We start from the raw sequence: 22,815 nt of genomic DNA, 5'->3' as shown, positions 1-22,815 counted from the left end.
TCAACAGTTCCTAAGAAAAAAACGACGACAGAGAAAGGTGCCAGGTTCTAGATCTATACAGATCTAGCTCTAACCTCCTAAGATGGATCGACCACCATCCTCACCCTCTTTCATTTCATGTACCCCAATCTCCACCAAACTGCCCCCTGCCCCAGTGCCCTTTGGCACTCCAGCCTTTGCAGTCTGTTCCTTCTCACAGCAATTCCTGTTTCCCAGTTCTCTACTAGGAGACTCCTTCCTTCACGACCTTTCTCTGACTCATTAGCAGGCCAGCCATTACCCTTAGACCAGAAACGATGTAAGAGCAGGTCCCGGGACCTGCTCATCTTTGACTGGCTGGCTCTTGGAACATTAGAACAGCTCAAAAAATATTTGTTGAATGAATGATTACACGGACAAAAACATCTCGTGTACTCCTTCAGGATGGCACTTACAATACTGAATTTGTAATCTTTTATCTACAAGCTGGACCTTTTACCTGCCTCCGAGTTCTTTGAGAACAGGGCATGAATTTACTCGTCCTGGTTAGCCCTAGTCTCTAGCATGGTGCACGGGTCATTGTAATTGATCAATACGTGTTTGCAGAATAAATGAATGAGCAGAGAAATTTCATCTTGGATTTTTTGTTTGTTTGTTTGTTTGTTTGTTTTTGAGATGGAGTCTTGCTCTGTTGCCCAGGCCTGCAGTGGTGCAATCTTGGCTCACTGCAACTTCTGCCAGGTTCAAGTGGTTCTCCTGCCTCAGACTCCCAAGTAGCTGAGATTGTAGGCATCCACCACCAATGCCCGGCTAATTTTTTTATTTTTAGTAGAGACGGGGTTTCACCTTGTTGATCAGGCTGGTCTCGAATTCCTGACCTCAGGTGATCCACCTGCCTCGTCCTCCCAAAGTGCTGGGATTACAGGTGTGAGCTATTGTGCCTGGCCTCATCTTGTACTTTTTTTTTTTTTTTTTTTTTTTTTTTTTGAGACAGAGTTTCGCTCTTGTTGCCCAGGCTGGAGTGCAGTGGTGCAATCTCAGGTTACCACAACCTCTGCCTCCCAGGTTCAAGTGATTCTTGTGCCTCAGCCTCCCGAGTAGCTGGGATTACAGGCATGCGTCACAACGCTCAGCTAATTTTGTATTTTTAGTAGAGATGGGGTTTCTCTATGTTGGTCAGGCTGGTCTCGAACTCCCAGCCTCAGGTGATCTGCCTACCTCGGCATCCCAAAGTGCTGGCATTACAGGCATGAGCCACCGCGCCCAGCCTCATCTTGGACTTCTTAAGCCCAACTCACCAAATCCAAAGTAATACAGCATAAGATATTCAGAAGTAACTTCTAGACCTCAGTTTCCTGAGCTATAAAATGAAAATTGAATGCCGTGAGTTCCACTAAGCCCTAAGATTCTATAGCGTGGAAAGGTCGTAATTACCACCATCACTGGAGCCCAAGAAATCCTGATCAAAAGACTTGGCATTTGGCTGCTATAGAAAATACTACACTGTAGCAGAAATTATTGTTATAGGTGCTCCATTTATTCCTAATGCCGGCAACCCTTTACCTTCAAGATAAACAAGAGCCCAACAATAATAGGGCTTCCTAATGCACATGTGGAAATTTAGGGCACATCCAGGGAACTGGCATGGTTTCAGGTGCTTTCAGTGGGCTTTTGCACTGGAAATCGTTTATGCTTTTGTGATCATTCAGATGGTCGAGCTTCTGGACGCTGCAGCAAATATTGCCAAATACTCGATCTGTGGGGCTAATGTCAGCATCTGAGCCGTGCTTATTGCAGGCGTCATTATCCTAAGTATGCACGATTGCACAAGACTCTTACAAAGTGATGGTGTTTAGTCTAGTTCCTACGTGGTCTAAGTATAAAATATATAAGCTTTCACCATTCATAGCTACAGCAAACAACATCGCTGCTTTTTTTTTTCCCTTTTTATTCAGTCTGTCAACGGAGTTTATGAGCACCTACTACAGGTTAAGCAGGATCCTGATATGGAGCAATGAGGAAAGCAAAGCCCTCTCCCCTTAAGATGCCTACAATTTAGTGAAGACAAAAATAAGCAGACACATACATGCATATGAAGGCAGGCAGTAGCAAGCACTATGGAGAAAAATGAGACAGGCAAAGAGGACCAACGGCGCCTGGGCTGCTCTGGGACGTCCTCACTTTTAACTCTGCCTTACACTGAGTCGCAGATGACAAGGCTTCTCCTCTTCACGGAAAATTATCTCCTGGAGCCTCAAGCTCTTTCTTTCCTATCAGGAAGGCTAAATGAACCAGCAAGTGTCAGCGTCATCAGAATAGAGCAGAAAACTAAAACCGTGAGGCTTTTTGCCCCTGGGATTCCAGCTCACAGCCCCCAGTGGAGCATCCACGTCAATCTGACAATTGTAGGAATTCAGGGGACACAGGCTGGCACTGGTCTTTTCTAGTTTTATTTTATTTGGTTGACTCATTAATGTATATAGTCAGTTACTTCATCCCAGAAAGTATTTTTGTATTGCTTATAGTCTCCATGAGAAAAAAAAATTGATTTGATATCAATCTAACAATAATTCTGGAAACTGAGCATGTGAAGCTAATACTGGTCTGTGCACAATTATGTGGCCATTTATGAAGACAAATGCCAGAGCATCTAATATAGGACACATCCTATGCCAGGTGCTGTGGAGAAACAGAGTCCCCAGTTATGGGCTTTGCCTTCCTGCAGCATGGAGCCCACCAGGAGAAGGAAGACCTGCTCAATGTTACCACGCCACATAGTGGGGCCGGCTAGGCTTAAGCCTTAAGAGAGGTACTCACACATCACAAAGGCAGGGATGGCTTCAAGCTATGGGGATCAGGGCTGTCTTCACAGTGGCTGTTGAGCTAAGATGGAATCTACCAACCCATTGCTATGTGGCTGCTCCAGCAGCAAGAATGACCCAGTCCCGGGCTGCGTAAGGGGCCCCGGTAAAATGTGTGCTCAGACTACCACATCTCAGGTGATAACACTCCAAGCCTGGGCAACAAGTCCTCTGGCCTCCCCACCTCTCTTCTCTCCCCCTTATTCAAAGCCACCACGGGGTTCCACCTTGCCCCCCACACCAGCCTCCTCACCAGTCTTGCTGCTCCTGTCCCTGTGCCCCGAGTCTGTCCTCCACACAGCAGCAAGGGCAATTGTTTAGAAACCTCCATCAGCATAAGCATCTCTTGTGTAACACCATCAAATGACTTCACCCTTATGGCAAAATCTAAACCCTCACCAATGCAAGCCCTCCTTGATCTGGCCCCAGGCACTCCTCCCACCCCACTGCCTACCACGTTCCCTTCCATCACTCAACTCCAGCCTCACTGTTCCCCAAGCAAACCACTGTCACTCCTGTCCCAGGGCCTTTGCACGTGTTTTCTGCTCTCCCAAGAATGCTGTTCCCCAGAAACCACATGGCTCTCTCCCTTACTTCTTCCAGGCCTCTTAAATGTTGTCTCCCTAGACAGCCCTCCAACCACCCCACTGAAATAGGCACCTTGACCTTCCTCCTCCCCAGCGTCTCCCGTCAGCTGACTTCAGGTATGTGCCCATCCTCTTAGCTATTGTCTATTTCCTTCACCAGCACGCACAGGCCACCAGCACGCAGACTATTTTGTCTGTCTTGTTCAGTGCCTAGAATAGGCCTGGCACAGAGTGGGTGCTTAATGAGTGCTGTGGAATGACCCCACACAGGCGAGTGGGAGTATATTCAACATGCCTTTCCTCCCTGCTCTCATCAGCCCCCGCCAGCACTTGACTTCCTCGAAGGCTGAATGACTTCCAAATATCTATCTTTGGGCTGGACCTCTTATCTGAATTCCAGGCTCAAATATCCAACTGCTTACTATATATTTCTGCTCGGATTCCTCAGAGCCTCCTTACCGGGATCTGGACACAGCTCTGCTTTTGACTCCTCCCCCATGTTTCCACACACCGGTCCACTCCCAGCATCTCTCATTTAGCGGATGGTGCCACCACCCACCTGCCATGGAAGCCAGTCCTCCGAAGGTCATTCTCAAGTCTCCTTCCCCTCAGTGCCCCATCCAACCCATCACCCAAGCCTGCTTGGCTTTGCTCCATCTCCACAGCCACGACCCTCATCTAAGCTGCCCATACATCCCTCCGGTGCTGCTGGGCTCACACAGGCTCCCCCACTGCACCACTGGGCCCTCCGCCTGTTTTCCATGAGGTAGCCAGTGAGACCCTTTAAAGCACACCCTTAATCACGTCACTCCTGTGCTTCAGTCTGTGGTTCACTTTCCTCTATGCTCGGGAGAAAGACTGGAATCCTTCATGTGGCTTCTGCAAGGGGGGAATATTCAACCAGGACACAGCAATACAGCTGCGCAGGTGTTAAATGCTGAAATGCCCCACTCCTCCAGGTCAGTGGCCACTGCCGCAGGCTTTTTTTTTTTTTTTTTTTTTTTGAGACAGAGTCTTGCTCTGTTGCCCAAGCTGGAGTGCAGTGGCTCGATCTTGGCTCACCGCAACCTCTGCCTCCTGGGTTCAAGAGATTCTCCTGCCTCAGCTTCCCAAGTAGCTGGAATTACAGGTGCCTGCCATCATGCCCGGCTAATTTTTTTTATTTTAGTAGAGACTAAATAGTTCCACCATGTTGGCCAGGCTGATCTCAAACACTTGACCTCAGGTGATCCACCTACCTTGGCCTCCCAAAGTGCTGGGATCACAGGCATGAGCCATCGCGCCGGCCTGCTGCAGGCTCTTAAGTACCCCATCCCTGCTGCTCTGGCTGCTGTCCCCCACCCAGGCCTCTTCCCTTCAGTCAGCAACTATAGGGTTAACGTCTGGTGCAGCTGGTGAGCACACACATGCATGCACACACACTGCTCTGGCCCAGGGGCACGCTGTCCCAGTTGTTTATAATTTCAACTTCTAGTTTAGATTCAGGGGTACCTGTGCAGGTTTGTTACATGAATGTACTGCATGACGCTGAGGTTTGGAGGACATATGATCCTGTCACTCAGGTAGTGAACACAGTACCCAATAGTTAGTTTTTCCACCCATGCCCTCCTCCCGCCCTCCCCCACCCATAGTTCCCAGTGTCTCCTGTTCCCATCTTTATGTCCCTGTCTCAGTCGCTGAATGTTGTGACTCTCGCCCCTACCTGTAAGCTCTAGCATGATCCCAGCTCCACCTCGCCTGGCCTCTCGTGCTGTCTGCACTGCGCCCACTCTGGCCTTCCTTCAACCCTCTGCTCCTTTCCCTGCCTCTGGGGCTTTGCACAGGCTGCTCTCTAAGACCAGCATATTCTCCCTCGCTTCATCTCATTCGCCCCTGCTCCCCCCTCAGCTCAGCTGTTTCTTCCTCATGGTAGCCTTCTCTGACCTCTGACTCTAAGGAAGTCCTCTCATATACTCTCTGCCTTCCATTCATGGTTCCTAACATAGTTTTTGGTATGCATATCTGTTTATGTCATTATTTGATTAATAGCTGTCACTGCCAATAGATTACAGTTCAGAGTGGATAAGGACCATGATTTTAAAATGAAATTATTCTATTCCTTCAGCCCAGCTCTCCATATACATGTGGAGATGCACAGGAAGTACATTGGACACAGCCATCTAAAGTGCAAACAATAAATTTTAAAATTGGCATTCATATAAGGGGGCTCATGTATGCATGCATGTGTGTGTTCTTACATATAAATTTCTTCTTTCCTGTAGACATGGTAATGATAATGATGATAGAACATTAGTAGGCACAGTCTATGCAACAAGGAACTGCCCTGAATATTCAGACGTCTCTTATATAAGCCAAGAGTTCCTCTATCTACACTACTTAATTACTTCCTATTATGGCAAACAGTATGCATTCTTTCCACAAAAACATACTATTTGAAAGTGTGTTACTTATGTAAGGATAAGTATTTGCCCTGTTACCACCACCACAGTCCATCAGCTCAGAAGATTCAAGCTGAAAGCAAATTATCTTGCCATGACCCCGGGACAACAGCTTGCTTTTATGCGTGTTTTAAAGAGCAGAAAGCTCTAGTAGCATTAAGAGGCTGGCCCTGTGCACATTAAGCAGATGCAGGATCGTCCCGCTGGGTGCACTCGTGGGTTTCATGCAGGCATGGGTTCAGTCACTGGAGTCCTTCCCCCACTACCAGGACTGTCCCGCCAACAGCAAAACCAAACTGCCCTGTGCAACCAGAATGAGGTTCAGAGAACCCTGATCAGCTCCCTTCCAGGCGCAGTCACCCGCAGCTACCTGTCCTGCTCAGCCATAGACCATAAGACAGGGACCAACAGGGCCACATCTGGCAGCTGTGGGAATTAACCAGCAGCAAGGGGCTTTGCGCTCGATGCATCCTTTCGTTCCCTTCTGACACTCATTGCCTAACTTGCAGCAGTATCCTCTTTGAAAGAGAGGCCAGGCTTAGCCAGGACTGCAGTCTTGAGTCTGAGGCAGGAGCCTCCCCTCAACCTCAAGCAGGGCTGACAGCCACTTGTCACTGGCGCTGAGCCGATCGGAAATGGTGTCAATAAAGTGCAAATAATGCCTCAGTGCTTGCTGCTCTCTGAGCCCAAAATGAACCGAAGAGGTGCTCTGAGGAGAGAAGGCAGAGTGACAAGGCAGTTACACCAAGGCCTCTCCAACGGGAGACCAATCAGGACATAGCTATTCCCCGGGTGGCATCAAAATCTTCCAATTTCACACAGAAAATGAGTCCTGGCTCAAGTCTCACACACGTTCAGTTGTCCCCATTTTAGCTGAATGGATTCCTTTGACAGCTAAAATCTTAACCCTTGGAAGGCCTCTGAAGGTGTGATTCACCTCCACTGAGAACTGCACTGCAGAGAAACACATCTGCAATTCTCCAGTCATAGCAAGAACAAAGAAAGCCTCCAGGTGTGCATCTCTGCAAGCCCAAGAACACATCCCAGGTGGAGAGAGTGAGCAATCCCCCTGCCTATGGGGGGCTGGGGCAACACAGCTGGAGCCTGTGCAGCTGCTTTTGGAGGTGTGGTGCTAAGAAGGTCCCAGACCCTGTCTCCCGAACAACTCTCACACCAGGACCCTCACCCTGCCCCCAGACTTTGCTGCATCCACCTCTTGGCATCAAAAAATGGGCTCAGACTTTCAACCTGCTGTGCAAAGGTCAGCCTGAGCGGATGCTTGGTTACAACCACCACAATGTCCTTTGGGCTGTGGATATGTGGATGTTGGCATTTCTGGGTGGAGGGATGAGAAAAGGGGTGGAGGGCCTGGTCCCTCATCCAGTTTGCAAATTCCAGTCAGGTCCACATACCTCACTTTCCCTCTAAAGTGCACTGCCAGAGGCTTTGCTTCCTATCACACACCTACTTCTGTTTCCTATCACACACCACACTGCTCCATTCTCTCTGATCTTTTAGCTGTGAATTTCTGCCACTGCAAGACCATCTTAATCCAAATGGGGTCTCAGTCCTAGGAGTAGGGGCAGGTAGTACTTTGCATTTTATTTATTTATTTATTTACTTACTTATTTATTATTTATTATTATTATTTTTTTGAGACAGAGTTTCACTCTGTTGCCCAGGCTGGAATGCAGTGGTGTGATCTCAGCTCACTGCAATCTCCACCTCCTGGGTTCTAGCAATTCTTCTGCCTCAGCCTCCCAAGTAGCTGGGACTACAGGCGTGCACCACCATGCCCGGCTAATTTTAGTATTTTTAGCAGAGACAGGGCTTCACCATATTGGCCAGGCTAGTCTTGAACTTTTGACCTTGTGATCTGCCCACCTCGGCCTCCCTAAGTGCTGGGATTACAGGTGTGAGCCACCACGCCCAGTCTATTTTATTTTATTTTTGAGATGGAGTCTCGCTCTGTCACCCAGGCTGGAGTACAATGGCATGATCTGGGCTCACTGCAACCTCTGCCTCCTGGGTTCAAGCAATTCTCCTGTCTCAGCCTCCCAAGTAGCTGGGATTACAGGCATGTACCACCACGCCCAGCTAATTTTTGTATTTTTAATAGAGATGGGGTTTCTCCACGTTGGCCAGGCTGCTCTCAAACTCCTGACCTCAGGTGATCTGCCCGCCTCAGCCTCCCAGAGTGCTGGGATTACAGGTGTGAGCCACTGCACCAGACGGTATTTTGCATTTTAAACAGGGGCAGGAAGGGTAGGGAAACTGTAGATGAGGGGGTAGGACAGAGGCATGTGGCCCATGGAAAAGTTAACCTACATTCAGAAAATCTGGCCCTGCTAGCTTGGAAAAGTCATACAAGCCACTAAAGTACAGAGGAACCATGAAGACATTATGCTAAATAAAAGAAGTCAGTCACAAAAGTACAAATATAGCAGGATTCTGCTTCTGTGAGGTCCCTATAATAATTCGGAGAGATTGGAAGTTGAAGGGTGGTCACCAGGGGCTGGGGAGTAGTCGGAAATGAAGCGTAAGTGTTTAAAGAGTACAGAGTTTCAGTTTTGCAACATGAAAAGAGTTCTGGAGATGATGATGGTTACAGGATAATATGAATGGACTTAATCCCATTGAACCGTATGCCGAAAAATGATTAAGACAGGAAATTCTATGCTGTATATTTTACCACAATTAAGAACACATTTTTAATGGCTAAGATGGTTTTAAAAAGGTCGCAATGGATAAGTGTATTCTAAATTAGAAACAATTAGCATGTGTAACTAAACAACTTAATTGGCAGGCAAGTATCTACAAACAAACAAAACCTGTCACCAATCCACAAGCCCAAACCGCACACCTGTTCCCTTCCTGGAGGGTCATTTCCTCTCTATTCAGTCAGTTCCTGGATCTTTGGCTCCAAGCCTGAGTCTCTGCCCTCCAACCCAACCCGAACACATTTTGTTTCCTAGCCAGCCCCTCCTGAAGCTAAGGCTCAGCTGTGTCACTCAGGAGCCCTGGAGTGCCAGCCTCTGTGCCAGCCCCGCCACCCTCAACCCAAGCCCACCTGCCTTTGTCAGCACCTGACCAAAGCGGGGCCTCATTCCCCGACTTTCTTCTCAGGCTAGCCGAGAACCCACACAGACTGCCGGTGGACAAAGGAGACTGAACGTCCCTACTGACACAGTATCTTTCAAAGGCTCTTCCTCCTGCCCCAATTCAAAGGCCACATATTCTAAGACAACAGCAGGGACTGACTGGAACTTCTAAGCGAGGAGACTGCAGGGGATCTATGCGGGCCTCGCCCACACTGTTCAGGCATCAGCACTTCTCTGTGGGGCCCTGGGCCACGGCAGAAGTGGAAACAGCAAGGTTAGGGCCTTCCGCAGGCAGAAGCCATGGGGGAGTTTTGAGGCCACTGGGAAAAGGTTAATAGAGGCAGTTTCAAAGCTCTCAGGAAATGGCATCAGGCAAGAGCTACTCTTCAGAGACAACAGGCCTGCCTCCATCCCGCTTACCTGGTTACAGGTGTTAATGTCTACCCCATTCCGCAGGTGATCCAAAGCTTTGTCCAAGTTACCTGATCTTGCTGCTCTCAGAAAGCTGGTAGCAGCATCGGCCTGTGAGGAAAAACAACAGACATTGAGTGTCCTGGGTATATTAATGACTTCTCCGCCCCATTCAAGCCCCAGGCCCCTGCAGAAGCCCCTGCATCCTCTGATGTGGCACCCTGGTGCCCACAGTGACACCAGGTGTGCACAGGAGCCCTAGAGCCCCTGGTTGGACTGTTCTTGGGGTGAACTGCCTTCACACCCAGGCCTCCTTTCCTGTGGTTTTTTGTTTTTGTTTTTTTAAGAGAGTCTTACTCTGTCACCCAGGCTGCTGGAGTGCAGTGGCACAAGCACAGTTCGCTGCAGCCTTGAATTCCTGGGCTCAAGAGATCCTCCCAAGTAGCTGGGACTACAGGTGTGCACCACCATGCCCAATTATTTTTTTTAAACTTTTTTATAGAGACAGGGCATCACTATGTTGCTCAGGCTGGTCTCAAACTCCTGAGCTCAAGCGATCCTTCCACCTTGGTCTCCCAAAGTGTTGGGGTTACAGGCCTGAGCCACCGTGCCTGGTCCCCTTTCGGTATTTTTATAACCAAATATTCTTGGTTTGGACTCAGGAAGAATCAGCCTTTGAGAGGGAGCCCATTCCGATGGCAAGTGCACAGCACAGCCTGGTGTCCTCCTTGCTCTGAGGTTTCGGGGGCTCCACAGTCTTGCTGAAGAGTTTGCAATATCACAGAGGTCCCTGGCCCCAAGAGTCATGAATGCAGGCACCAAAGGAACCAAGCCTGGGCTCTTTGGAACTGTTTTGTGTTTTTATTTGCCTGTTTTTCCTTTTTAGAGATGGGGTCTCACTATGTTCCCCAGGCTGGTCTCGAACTCCTGGGCTCAAGCAATCCTCCTGTCCTGGCCTCTGAAAGTGCTGGGATTACAGGCATGAGCTACCATGCCCGGCCCTGTGTTTTTGTTTTTTAAGTAAACAGCACATAGCACTTACTATGTGTTAAGAACCATTATTAGCACTTTACATATACAGTCAAACCCATTTATTCAACCAACCGTGGATGGAAAATTTGCAGGAAAAGAAAATAAAAATAATGATATTAAAATAAAAAGGAATACTAACAGAAGGCCGGGTGTGGTGGCTCACGCCTGTAATGCCAGCACTTTGGGAGGCCGAAGCAGGTGGATCACGAGGTCAAGAGACTGAGACAATTCTGGCCACCATGGTGAAACCCCATCTCTACTAAAAATACAAAAATTAGCTGGGCGTGGTGATGTGCGCCTGTAGTCCCAGCTACTCAGGAGGCTGAGGCAGGAGAATCACTTGAACCTGGGAGGTGGAAGTTGCAGTGAGCCAAGATCGCACCACTGCACTCCAGCCTGGTGACAAAGCAAGACTCTGTCTCAAAAAAAAAAAAAAAAAAAAAAAAAAAAAAGTAATACAGAAAAGCAATGCTGTATAACAATTATTTACAAAACACTTACATTAGGTATTATAAGAAATCTAGAGATGATTTAAAGTATATATGAGGATGTGGGTAGGTTATATGCAAACACATTATCACTTTATATGAGGAACTTGAGGAATCTGTGGATTTTGGTATCTGCAGTGGGTTCTGGAACAAATCTCCCACGGATACCAAAGGATGACAATAATATATATTCACACACATGCACACGCACACATGTGCATTTTATCCTAATTTTAAATACTCAAGAGGTAAGTAGGATTGCAGAGTCCCATTTTACAGATGAGTGGGCTGAGGCACAGAGAGCAGAAGTGCCTCGTGCAGCATCCCACAGCAGGGAGGAGGCACAGCTGGGACTCAGATGCAGGCAGTGTGACTCCAAAATTCATGAGCTGAACCTCCCAGCTCTGCAGCCAGCTTGGACTCAGCTTTACCACCGGGTGCCCCCCACCAGATTTATTGAATGAGAGTGAAGCCTTTCTGTTCCTTAGCTGGTGCTACGTCACCCACCCCATGCAGCTCAGACCCTGCCCCCAGGAACATCTGTTTGCTTTAAAGATGAGTGACAGCCAGAGAGGGTGAGAGCTGAGGACAATAAAATAAAGTTTACTAATTGATATGGTTTGGCTGTGTTCCCACCTAAATCTCATCTTGAATTGTAGCTCCCATAATTCCCACATGTCCTGGGAGGGACCCGGTGGGAGGTACTTGAATCATGGGGGCTGGTTTTTCCCATGCTGTTCTCATGATAGTGAATAAGTCTCATGAGATCTGATAGTTTTATAAAGAAGAGATCCCCTGCACATACTTTCTTGCCTGCTGCCATGTAAGACATGCCTTTGCTCTTCCTTCATCTTTTGCCATGATTGTGAGGCCTCCCCAGCCATGTTGAACTATCAGTCCATTAAACCTCTTTCCTTTATAAATTACCCAGTCTCGGGTACATCTTTATTAGCAGTGTGAGAACAGGCTAACACACTCACAAAGACAAATGTAATGATTAAAGTCCAGTCCTCAGGCATTGGAGCTGGTGGCCTAGACTCAGAGCCACTCCACTGGGTCTAGCTGAGTGCCCCCGGGTACTTAGACATCCTCGGCTTCTATTTCCTTATCTGTAAGCTGGGGAGAGTAAAGCCTTTCTTGTCCCCTTTTCATCATGCTTAAAGGGAATAAATAGTGCTTGGCGCATAGTTGCATACAAGGCTGAGTTGAAGGCGTGCGAGTGGTCATGTGACAAGCCACAAATGGGAGAAGCATGTGACGCCATTCCCACAGAAGACCCACAGTGGCTTCCTCTCCACCCAGGCACTTTGTCTCCTTCCTCTACGTGCCCTCCTAAAAAAAAAAAAAAAAAAAAACATGCTGCAGTGGGCTGAATGGTGTCCCCCAAAAGATACGTCCACACTCTCATCCCTGGAACCTGTGAAGGTGACCTTATTTGAAAAACAAGTCTTTGTAGATGTAATTAAGTCATGGATCTTGAGATGAGATCATCCTAGATTATCTTGGCTGGCCCTAAATTCAATGACAAATGTCCTTATAAAAGACAGAAAAGGAGAAGACACACATGCACACACGTACACATGCACACACACACACAGATTTGCACACATACAGATGCATGCACACACATGCACACCAAGAGATGCACACATACACATACACACATGCACAGACACACACACACACGCACACATACACGTGCACACAGAGACCCATGTGCACACACACACATGTGCAGACATACACATATACACATGTGCACACACATGTATGCACACGCACAGAGGTGAAGCTATGTGAAGACAGAGCCAGAGACTGGAGTGTCTTTAGCCATGCACAAGGAAGCAAGGAACCTCTGGGAGGTGGAGGCTCATGGAAGAGGACCCTGAAGCCCTGGAGGGAGTGTGACCCTGTGGAGGCCTTGATTTAGACCTCCAGCCTCCAGATGTTGAGAGAACACATCTCTGTAGTGTTAAGCCACTAAGTGTGTGGTGATTTGTTACAGCAGACATGGGAAACTCATGCACACACTAGTGATGACCACCCTTGAACACCCTTGAACACAGAAGACTCCAAATCTACAGCCGAAGACCAAATAGAACTCTCATCCTCCTCCCCAAAGCAGCGCTTCACGTCTTCACCATTGAAACAGGGAGTCCCCAGGGTGTCAGCAGTAGGGCTCTCCAGCCTTCCAGACAGGGGTCCTCCCTCCACATTCAGGTGCTGCCCCGCACCACCCGTCAACCCCGCCCACAACCCCAGGCCTGCAGAAGTACCGCTTCCTCCCTCTGCCTCCCAGCCAACCTCCTCCATCCCTGCCTCACTGGTCTTCCCCAAATCCTGACTTCCTGCCAGCCCTTCCCAACCTCGGGTCCCACATGGGCCCTCTATGATGTAAGCTCAAGTTCAAGTACAAGCCCTGTGGCTGCCTGCTCATAAAGCACACTCATCTCGTGGTCCCCATGGCGGCAGGAGCCCCTTCTCACCTCCCTTGTCCTCTGTGACATTCCCATGCTCTGTCTACCTCCTGGCCTGCACGTTCCTCCTCCCTGGGCCCTGAAGCTCTGTCTCCCTCTGGTTTGCTAATTCCAATCCTTCTTCTGTTCAAGGCCCCGATGGTGGCTACTTCCTGCATGAATGACACTATGCTTAGACACTCAGTATTTCATCTTTAAATCTAGAAACCACAAAACAGGAGCTTGGTTGTTTTTTTTTTTTTTTAATGCACTTAAAATATCTCTTTCTCTAGCTATTTAATTCAGGCAAGTCTTGTCTCCCCAGCCAAACTGTTTGCTTCTTGGGGCAGCGACCAAGTCTTCTATCTCTTTTGAATCCTCCAGAGCATTAAGTGTCTGCTAGGGCGAGGCCTCCCTTGACCTAAAGCACATGACATTCACATCCTAGGTTCCTCAGCAAGGCATCTGTGGGGCAGGAAATATTTCAGAAATGAAGATCAAACTGTTGGCTCTCTAGGCATGAGCTGGGTTTCCAGAGAAAACCCAGTCAAGGTTTAGTCTCTCAGATAAATGTCTATTTATGCCTGCTGATTCAGAAAGTCTGTCTAGATTCAATTACTAGGAAAAACACTATATTATTCCCCAAGAATAAGAGTGTTAAAGAGACATTTCTCCCACCAATTAACTACCATTTATGGCACAATAATAGGATTCAGGCTGAAAACCTGAGAATGGGTGGATAAAAATAGACGCAATATCTGCTAATGACACTGTTTGACTGTTCAAAGCACTGAATCCAGGAAGCAAAGAAGAATATTTATGACAAACTGGCTGGGCGCGGTGGTTCCTGTAATCTCAGCACTTTGGGAGGCTGAGGCAGGTGGATCACTTGAGGCCAGGAATTAGAGACCAGCCTGGTCAACATGGTGAAACCCAATCTCTACTAAAAATACAAAAAGTAGCCGGGCATGGTGGTGCGTGCCTGTAATCCCAGCTACTTGGGAGTGTGAGGCAGAAGAATCAACTTGGACCTGGGAGGCAGAGTTTGCAGCGAGCTGAGATTGCGACACTGCACTCCAGCCGGACAACAGAGCGAGACTCTGTCTCAAAAAAAAAAAAAAAAAAAAAAAAAAACACCACATACATAGAGGGTAAGGGAAGCCCCATCTGGACTTGACTGAGGAAGGCTAAACCGTTTCTGTCGTTGCCATAATAGAATACTAAAATTATAATACCAACCATTGGGTCAAATGTATTACCAGCATTATATCTTTTAATTCTCATCACAACCTGTGGGTAGGTATAATTATTATCCCCATTTTAGAAGTGATGAAACTGAGATTTGGAGAGGTTAATAACTTGCCCAAGTTCTGCAGATAAACACTTGGGGTGATTCAATCCAGGGGTACCCCACTGAAGTATATGCCTTTCCACTGCCCTTGACCCCAAGGGTGTTCTCAGCAATTTCAAGCCTGAAGGTGTCCAGGCAGCCCTGACAGGCGGGCTGCTGGGCAGGCCTACATGCCCATGCCAATTAAACAGTTAATCCATGGCAGAGGAAAAATGCTGGGAGGTCCCACTAGGTCTGGGCTCTGTCCCTGAGCACTCTATTCAGACCAAGACAGGTCTCTAGAAAGGAACCATCTAGTTCCAGCCCTTCTTGTCACTGATGATAAAATTGAGGCCTGGGGAAGTAAAGTGACTGGCTAAGGTCACCTAGATAGTTAGCAGTGAAGTGCAACTGCTAAAGCTTTTTTTTTCTTTCTTTTTTTTTTTTTTTTTTTTTTTTTTTTTGGTCTTCTACAGACGTAGAGTAGTCAGGACTCAGCAGGATCCTCAGGGCATCTGGGAGGTGAACTACAGATAATGATGCCACTCCCAGTAGCAACCACACATCACTTAGTTTAATTCTACAATGTATTTACTGGGGTCTTATTTCAAGACCAATATCCTGCTAGGGTAAAGAGAGAACAATAACTCAGAATAGAGGTCCTTGCTCTCTTGATCTGAACAATCAAGTGATTGTGTTATAAAGGGGTCATATGTGCATGCATGCACCCATGGATCCATTCCATGAGTATTCATTGAGAACTTCCTAAGGGCCAGGAAATATTTCAGCTACAGAGCAAATGGCCCTTGTTGGGATGTGACACTCATCTTTACCATCATGTTCTGCTAAGTCCCTACTGCCCATCTGTCTAGTCCAACTGCTCCAATTCAATGACCTGTCCTGGGTACATCCAACAAATGCAACAGGGCAGGAGGAGTGTCCAATGAATCCAATGTGTTCCATTCAAAATATTTACCTGAGTGCATACTGACCCGAAAAACAACAGCAACAAAATACAAACCTGACCAAGGCTCATCCATTCCCAGATTGGGAGGCCAGGAGGTCTGCTCATCCTATACAGAAAACTAACCCACCGTGTCCACAAATCCCTGTCACCAATGAGGCACTGGCACCTCTGCTGTGCACCCCACCAAAGCTGTCTTCTGGTGTCTCTTCCTCTCCTTGTCTCCAGCTTCATTTTAATTTAATTCTACCTGTGTGCGTGTTCGGGGATCTGCACACAGCAGACATTCTGCTGTGCCTGCATCCCTGCTGCCTAATCAATGTGATGTGCCTGAACTTCCTTTCAAAACAAAACAAGTTTACTTTCACAAAGCTCTCCCTAGGTTTTAAACATGCCACATAAATTGATTCACTCACTCCTCAGAATAATGTCACAAGGCAGGTGTTTTGTTATCTCCTCTTTATAGATGAAGTGACCAAGTCACAGAAAAGTAACTTGTCCAAAGTCACACAGCTAATATGTAGCGTGGCCAGGGTTTGAGTCTATGTAGCATCTTCTTAACTATTGTGCTATACTGCTTCCTGAGCCAATCATATCCCTTCCTTCCTTTCTTCTTTCCTTCTTTCCTTCCTTCCCTCCCTCCTTCCCTCCTTCCTTCCTTCCCTTTTGTCTTTCTCTTTCTTTCTTTCTTTCTTTTTCTTTCTCTCTCTCTTTCTCTCCTTCCTTCCTTTCTTTCTTTTTCTTTCTCTCTCTCTCTTTCTTTCTTTCTTTCTTTCTTTCTTTCAAGATAGCGTCTCCCTCTTTCTTTCAGAGTGGTCCCCCAGCAGTGCAATTATAGCTCACTGCAGCCTCAAAGTCCCAGGCTCAAGAGATCCTCCTGCCTCAACATCCCCTTCCCCCGAATAGCTGGAACTACAGGCGTGCACCACCACACCTGGCTAATTTCTTTATTTTTTCTAGAGATAAGGTCTCCCTATGTTGCCCAGGCTGGTCTTGAACTCCTGGCCTCAAGCAATCTTCCCACCTCAGCCTCCCAAAATGTTGGGATTACAAGTATGCACCACTGTGCTGACCTAGTCATTTTTTAGTGCTCATAAGGGTCCTCTCCAGTTCAGCTCTGGCTGGAGAAAGCCTTCTGCCTGGGTTTGGAGGCTGTGCCCATGTCAGGAGGAAGGGAATGGAAGAGAAGGAAGGGAACAGAATTCTTTTTTTTTTTTTTTTTTGAGACGGAGTCTGGCTCTGTCGCGCAGGCTGGAGTGCAGTGGCGCGATCTCGGCTCACTGCAAGCTCCGCCTCCCGGGTTCACGCCATTCTCCTGCCTCAGCCTCCCGAGTAGCTGGGACTACAGGCGCCCACAACCGCGCCCGGCTAATTTTTTGTATTTTTAGTAGAGACGGGGTTTCACCGTGGTCTCGATCGCCTGACCTTGTGATCCGCCCGCCTCGGCCTCCCAAAGTGCTGGGATTACAGGCGTGAGCCACCGCGCAGGAACAGAATTCTTCCTAGGAATTAAGTTCTCATCAGGCCTGCTCTGAAAGGGTGGTGAATCCTGGTTACCTGAGACACCCAGACTATTATTAAACTTGCACTTCCTGAGCAGATACTAATATAGCAATACATGGTGAGCGAGGGGGCTCCAGTATCCTCGGAGGGAGGGGCCGGAAACACACTGCAGAATGTCAACATGTCGTCACCCATGAGCAGGGGACGTTCAGAAACACGGGCAGGCAGACCCAGGTGAGAGAACCCCAGGGCCTCTTCACACCTTCTCAGGGGGTTGGGGTGGCCTAAGTTTTCCCTAGAACAAATCAGACTGACCTTCTCAAGATCTTTAGTACAAAATTCCTATCTAGAAAGGCGAATGGAAACTGAGCTAATACCAATTGCTGTAAACAGTGATAAGGCAATACCACTTTCCCAAGGGGTCTTGTTGAAGCAAAATGTAGTTTCTTTAACATAGCCACTGTCAGAGCTCTCAGGAAGAGATTCCAGGTCCTTTCCTGGGGGACCTGCAGCCCAGCCAGAAGACAGGCAGCAGCCCTGATGTGGAGCTGTCTGCTTGTGCGTGGGGAATCAGAGAGCTGCACTGGGGTATGAGGAAAGACAGCTGTCCCCAGCCAGCATACCCGGGTAGCCCTGCCTTTACTCCCTTGATGATGGAGAAACAGAGGTGAACACTGGGCCCTACTGAGTGTGTGTTTTATTATGCGTCTTTCCTTTTGCCTTCCAGAAAGGTGTGCTGTTACAGCTTTACAAACTGTCTCCAGACTCCCCAGTCTGACTACCATTGGCAAAAATAAAATGAACAAGTCAAAGGTGTCATTGAGGAAACAAGACGCCTGAGCGGGAGTGCTGGGCTCCCTCTTAATCTCTCAACCCGAACTCGGGACCTTGGGAAAATCCCTGGGGTTCCCTGTGCTGTCTGCACCCCACCCAGGGTGGGCTGGGATGTCGCTGGGGAAGACCTGGCTGGGATGCGCTGCTTGGCCACTTGATGCTGTGCTCATCCAAGACCCCAAAACTCCACTTCCCCATTGCTAAAATGGGGATCCTGCCAGGGGGCTGCGAGGATCGAAGGGGACAGCGGCGAAGAGCTCTAGGCTTGCCAAGGCGCCCAACAGGTCTGCCTTCCTCTGCCCCATTCATTTTCTGCTACCTGGGGGCCTTCGGGCGCCTCACGTTTCTGAGTTTTAGGGGCCAGACGTGCCGCAGGCCAGGGGCCCGCCCAGACCAAGGCCGTGCATCTCCCACCCTCTGCTGAATCTACGTGGCCAGGCTCTCCCCCTGGGGTGAGGGGACTCGGCCTCTGCCAGGGCCCGGCCCCCCTCGGGGCACTCCGGCGGCGGCTCCACGCTCCAGCCCGTGCGCCTCTCCCGGGCAGGCCACAGGTCCCGCTGCCTCCCAGCCCCAGCTCCAGCCCCTCCGCGGCCGCAGCCTTCAGGCCAGAGGAATTTTCCTCTGGATCCTGCTAGAAGCCTCGGCAGCAGAAGGGCAGCCCCGGCGCGCGAGCCCGCACCCGCCCGAGAAAGTTGGCGCCGGGGAGCCAGGCACGGAGCCACAGCCCGCAGGACGGACGCAGAGCCCCAGCCCCGGCCCCGGTCCCCGCGCCCCGGCCCCGGACCGGCCACCGCGACAGCTCGTGCACTCACCGCAGGGTCTGGCCCGGACCTGCCCTGTCGCGCTGCCATCGTCCGGCGCCCGCGCTGAAATCCGAGCCCGGCTCCCGCTCCCCCTCCCGGTTATCTGCTGGGCTGCGCGGGGAGCGCCAGCAAGTTACGCGGCATCTGGCTAAAAATACAGGCGCCCTCCGCTCGCCCCGGCCAGGCCCTGGCCCTGCGCTCTCCCGCCCGCCAGCCCGCCGCTAATGGGATCTCTTCATTTTCTCTCCATGATTATGTCAGATGGGAAAGTTAATGCGAAGCGCTCTCCAGAGAGCAGGCATCTGCTGCCAAGCCCTGCGGAGGGGGTGCGCGCGGTGGCGCGGGCGGGGGTGCAGCCCCAGCTGCAGGTGCCGGCCGGCGGGCGCGGGGCGGGCGTCCTGCCCCTGCGGAGGGGAGGCACACACGTCCAATGGAGGTGGGGAGCTCCAAGCTGCATGGCCTCCCGCCCTGCCTCCCGCCGCCCCGAATGCCCCAGTAAATGGGCCCCGGAGCCTGCCGAGACGCGGCCGGGGTGAGCTCAGCAAACTCTATTTATGCCCCATAACCGATTTGCATGTTTTGAGTTCTTCCATCGTGTCCTGAGATACCAGTTAATCAGCCTATTCCAGATTCTGCCTGAGAGCCGCCACGCGAGACGCAGCTGGGTTGCAGGAGAGCAGAGCTGTCACTCCCCGCTGTCTCCCGCACTGCTCTGACGCTGGTGGTTAACTAGCGTCACCCGAGGCTGTGTCCGTGCAGTAAGCAACCAGTGTTCTGTCCTGGGACCACCATCGCCTTTTCATGCAGTCATTTCAGGGGCAGATGTCAAAACCCATGTCAGGGGTTTTGGAGAAGACTTGGGGTGACATCATCAAGAGTAGGCTCAATTCAGAGGGATGAGGGAACCGTCAGTAAAAGCAGTGTCAGGTAACTGGGCCCCTAGCAATATGGCTTGTTCAGATCATAGGTGTTTTGTATCATGAGTCGGCTTCGTGATGGCTTCAAGTCACAGTCAAGACACAATACCAAATGCTCTTTTCCTCTCCCACTGTCCCCTGACATTGTACAGTACAGCTGTGCGTTGGTGAGGAACTAGCATGCTCAGCGCCTATTAGCTGATGGACATACTGCATTATTTCACTTAATCCTCACAGCCACCCATAAGGCAGGCAACGCTACTACAGTTAGATAAATGAATAATCTGAGCCCAGGAAGGTAATGGGTCGAGACCAAGGTCACCACTAGTAAATGGTGGGTCCAACCTGTTCGGAGCCAAACTGATCCAAAGCCCTGCCACTAGCAGCACCAGCAAGATTCCTAACAATAGTGTGCTCAGCGCCAGGAACAGATAATGTGGGGGATGATCTTGAAGGATCATAATCCCAGCATTTTAGGAGGCTGAGGCGGGAGGATTGCTTGAGGCCAGGAGTTCAAGACCAGTTTGGGCAACATAGCGAGACCCCCTGTCTCCACACACACACACACACACACACGCACAAATTTAATTAGCCAGTCATGGTGGCACATGCCTGTAGTCCTGGCTACTCAGGAGGCTGTGACAGGAGGATTACCTGAGCCCAGGAGTTGGAGGCTGCAGTGAGCCATGATTGCACCACTGTTCTCCAGCCCGGGTGACAAGAGTGAGACCCTGTCTCTAAAAAAAAAACAAGTTAAAAATTAAAAAAGAAGAAAATACTATGAGAGTGTGTTACAAAGCAAACCAGGTACTCTTCAAAGCCATGCAGCAATCGGCGGGCGTCCCAAGGAAGTGGGATAATCAAAGATCAAGAGAAAAAGCCAGGGTATTGCCAAAAACAGGGACCTGAAGTGTAATAATACTACTCCTCCCCATGGGTGTTAAAAAAAACTGGTATTTGGGCCGGGCGCGGTGGCTCACGCCTGTAATCCCAGCACTTTGGGAGGCCAAGGCGGGCGGATCACAAGGTCAGGAGATCGAGACCACGGTGAAACCCCATCTCTACTAAAAATACAAAAAATTAGCTGGGCGCGGTTGTGGGCGCCTGTAGTCCCAGCTACTCGGGAGGCTGAGGCAGGAGAATGGCATGAACCCGGGAGGCGGAGCTTGCAGTGAGCCGAGATCGCGCCACTGCACTCCAGCCTGGGCGACAGAGCGAGACTCCGTCTCAAAAAAAAAAACAAAAAACTGGTATTTGAAGACGACAATGTGAGAATTCTCCAGGCATAAGACCCTCCACAGCACTGGGGCTGAACTTGAGGATGGGCACCCTCTGGAAGGCAGCAGCCTGTCTGGATGTAAGTCATGCAGCCCCTTCCCTCCCCAGGCACACGCTGCTAAAGCCCAGCTCACCCTCCAGGTCTCTTGCCTCACGCCTCTGAAAACCACCTTCCAGATTTGCTAGAATCCTCTACACAGAGAGCTCCAATTAACAAATGATGGTTACTGGAACATCCCTGATCACAGCCCTGTGGAATATCTCAAGAGATTCTAATGCACTGTTCCAACATTAATATTTAGAGAGAGAGAGAGAAAATTCCCTGCTCAAATGAATAAATCATATGTACAATACTTTCAAAAACACGAATGCAATTGACTTTCACAATGAACTGAAAGAGATACTATTTTTTTTTAGCAACTATTTCTATTTGAGGATTAATTGACTCACTATGAGTTGCACATTTAAAACGTACAATTTACTAAGTTTTGGCATATGTATATTCCTGAAACCAGGGCCACATAAGATAATGGGCATAATCACCTCCAAAAGTTTCCTCATGCCCCTTGGTATTCCCTGCCTCCTGCCAGCCAGTCCACATCCTTGTCAAGACTTGGTATGGTCTGTCTTAATTCAGACATCCTAATAGATGCACCACATGGCGAATTTTTAAAAAAAAATTTTTGTAGAGAAGGGGTCTATTGCATTTCCCCAATAACTGATAATATCAAACACCTTTTTCAGGTACTTATCTGCCATCTATATATCTTCTTTTTTTTTCTTATTTATTTATTTATTTATTTATTTATTTATTTATTTAAGACAGAGTTTCGCTCCTGTTGCCCAGGTTGGAGTGTAATGGCAAGATCCCGGCTCACTGCAAACTCCGCCTCCCAGTTTCAAGCGATTCTCCTGCCTTAGACTCCTGAGTAGCTGGGATTGCAGGCATGTGCCAACATGCCCAGCTAATTTTGAATTTTTTTAGTAGAGATGGGATTTCTCCACGTTGGTCAGGCCGGTCTTGAACTCCTGACCTCAGGTGATCCGCCTGCCTAGGCCTCCCAGAGTGTTGGAATTACAGGGGCGTAAGCCACCGCGCCCGGCCTATATATCTTCTTTGGTGATACATCTGTTCAAATCTTTTGTCTATTTTTTAATTGGAAAGTTTGTTTTCTTACTGAGTTTTCAGAGTTCTATCTATACAGAATATCTGTCTTAAAGGTGAGATAAACAGTTCTTACAAGTAAAATATTCAAAGCTCAGTAGCAAAACATTTCCAGTCGCATTTTGGTACCCAGTTCTTATAATTCTTAAGCTGTGTCTTTCTTCTTATTATACAATACTGTGGGTTATATATAATCACAAAGAAAAAGATGTGATAGTCATAATGGACCAGAAGCTGAATACAACCCACAGCACTCTGAGTGTAATGGGAAAGATGCTGAAGTATTATCAGAGGACTTAAGTTCTCAGAACTGCCAAGAATTCTTGACATTAGTCATGACCTCCTTAGGGTTGAGGCTTTGAAACTTAGACAGGTGATGAGTCAGGCAAGGCCCAAGAGGAGGAGAAAGGACACAACTACAAACATGTTGCTCAGTGAGGCCTGAGGTTAAAGGAGCTGAGATGATAAAGCTAAGGGAGAGAGCCCTTGAAACATAAATTCCAGCACTGCAGCCTGAAATGCCACAGTGGAGCTAATTATGTGGTACCAATTCCCAAGTGTGGTCCCTGCCACTGGGACTGAATTCTAAATGTCTCCCAGGCAGAGACAGCTTGGTTCTCATGTTCCAAATTCCCAGTCCCTCTCCCTTGCTTTCCCCACTTACTCCT

General features: G+C 48.9%; 2 protein-coding genes across 11 annotated transcripts in view; one reads left to right on the top strand and one right to left on the bottom strand.

The window, feature by feature from the left end:
• Positions 1–22,815, top strand: part of POLB (DNA polymerase beta) — a 679,334-nt gene that overhangs the window by 31,755 nt on the left and 624,764 nt on the right. The gene's annotated exons all lie outside the window — the stretch shown is intronic.
• The window catches only part of ANK1 (ankyrin 1), a 246,193-nt gene that overhangs the window by 98,432 nt on the left and 124,946 nt on the right, over positions 1–22,815 (bottom strand). For 9 of the 10 annotated variants that reach the window (XM_050800354.1, XM_050800361.1, XM_050800356.1 and 6 more), the window contains exon 2: positions 9,387–9,488. In XM_050800354.1, coding sequence (XP_050656311.1) covers positions 9,387–9,488 — 102 coding nt within the window. Of the gene's footprint in view, positions 1–9,386; positions 9,489–18,796; positions 18,869–22,815 lie in introns of those variants that run through there. The other variant, XM_050800358.1, reaches the window with a different exon arrangement.

Source organism: Macaca thibetana, chromosome 8 (assembly GCF_024542745.1).
Source record: "Macaca thibetana thibetana isolate TM-01 chromosome 8, ASM2454274v1, whole genome shotgun sequence".
NCBI lineage: Eukaryota > Metazoa > Chordata > Mammalia > Primates > Cercopithecidae > Macaca > Macaca thibetana.
The sequence above is the reverse complement of the archived record's forward strand: the minus strand, read 5'-3'. Positions and strand labels throughout refer to the sequence as shown.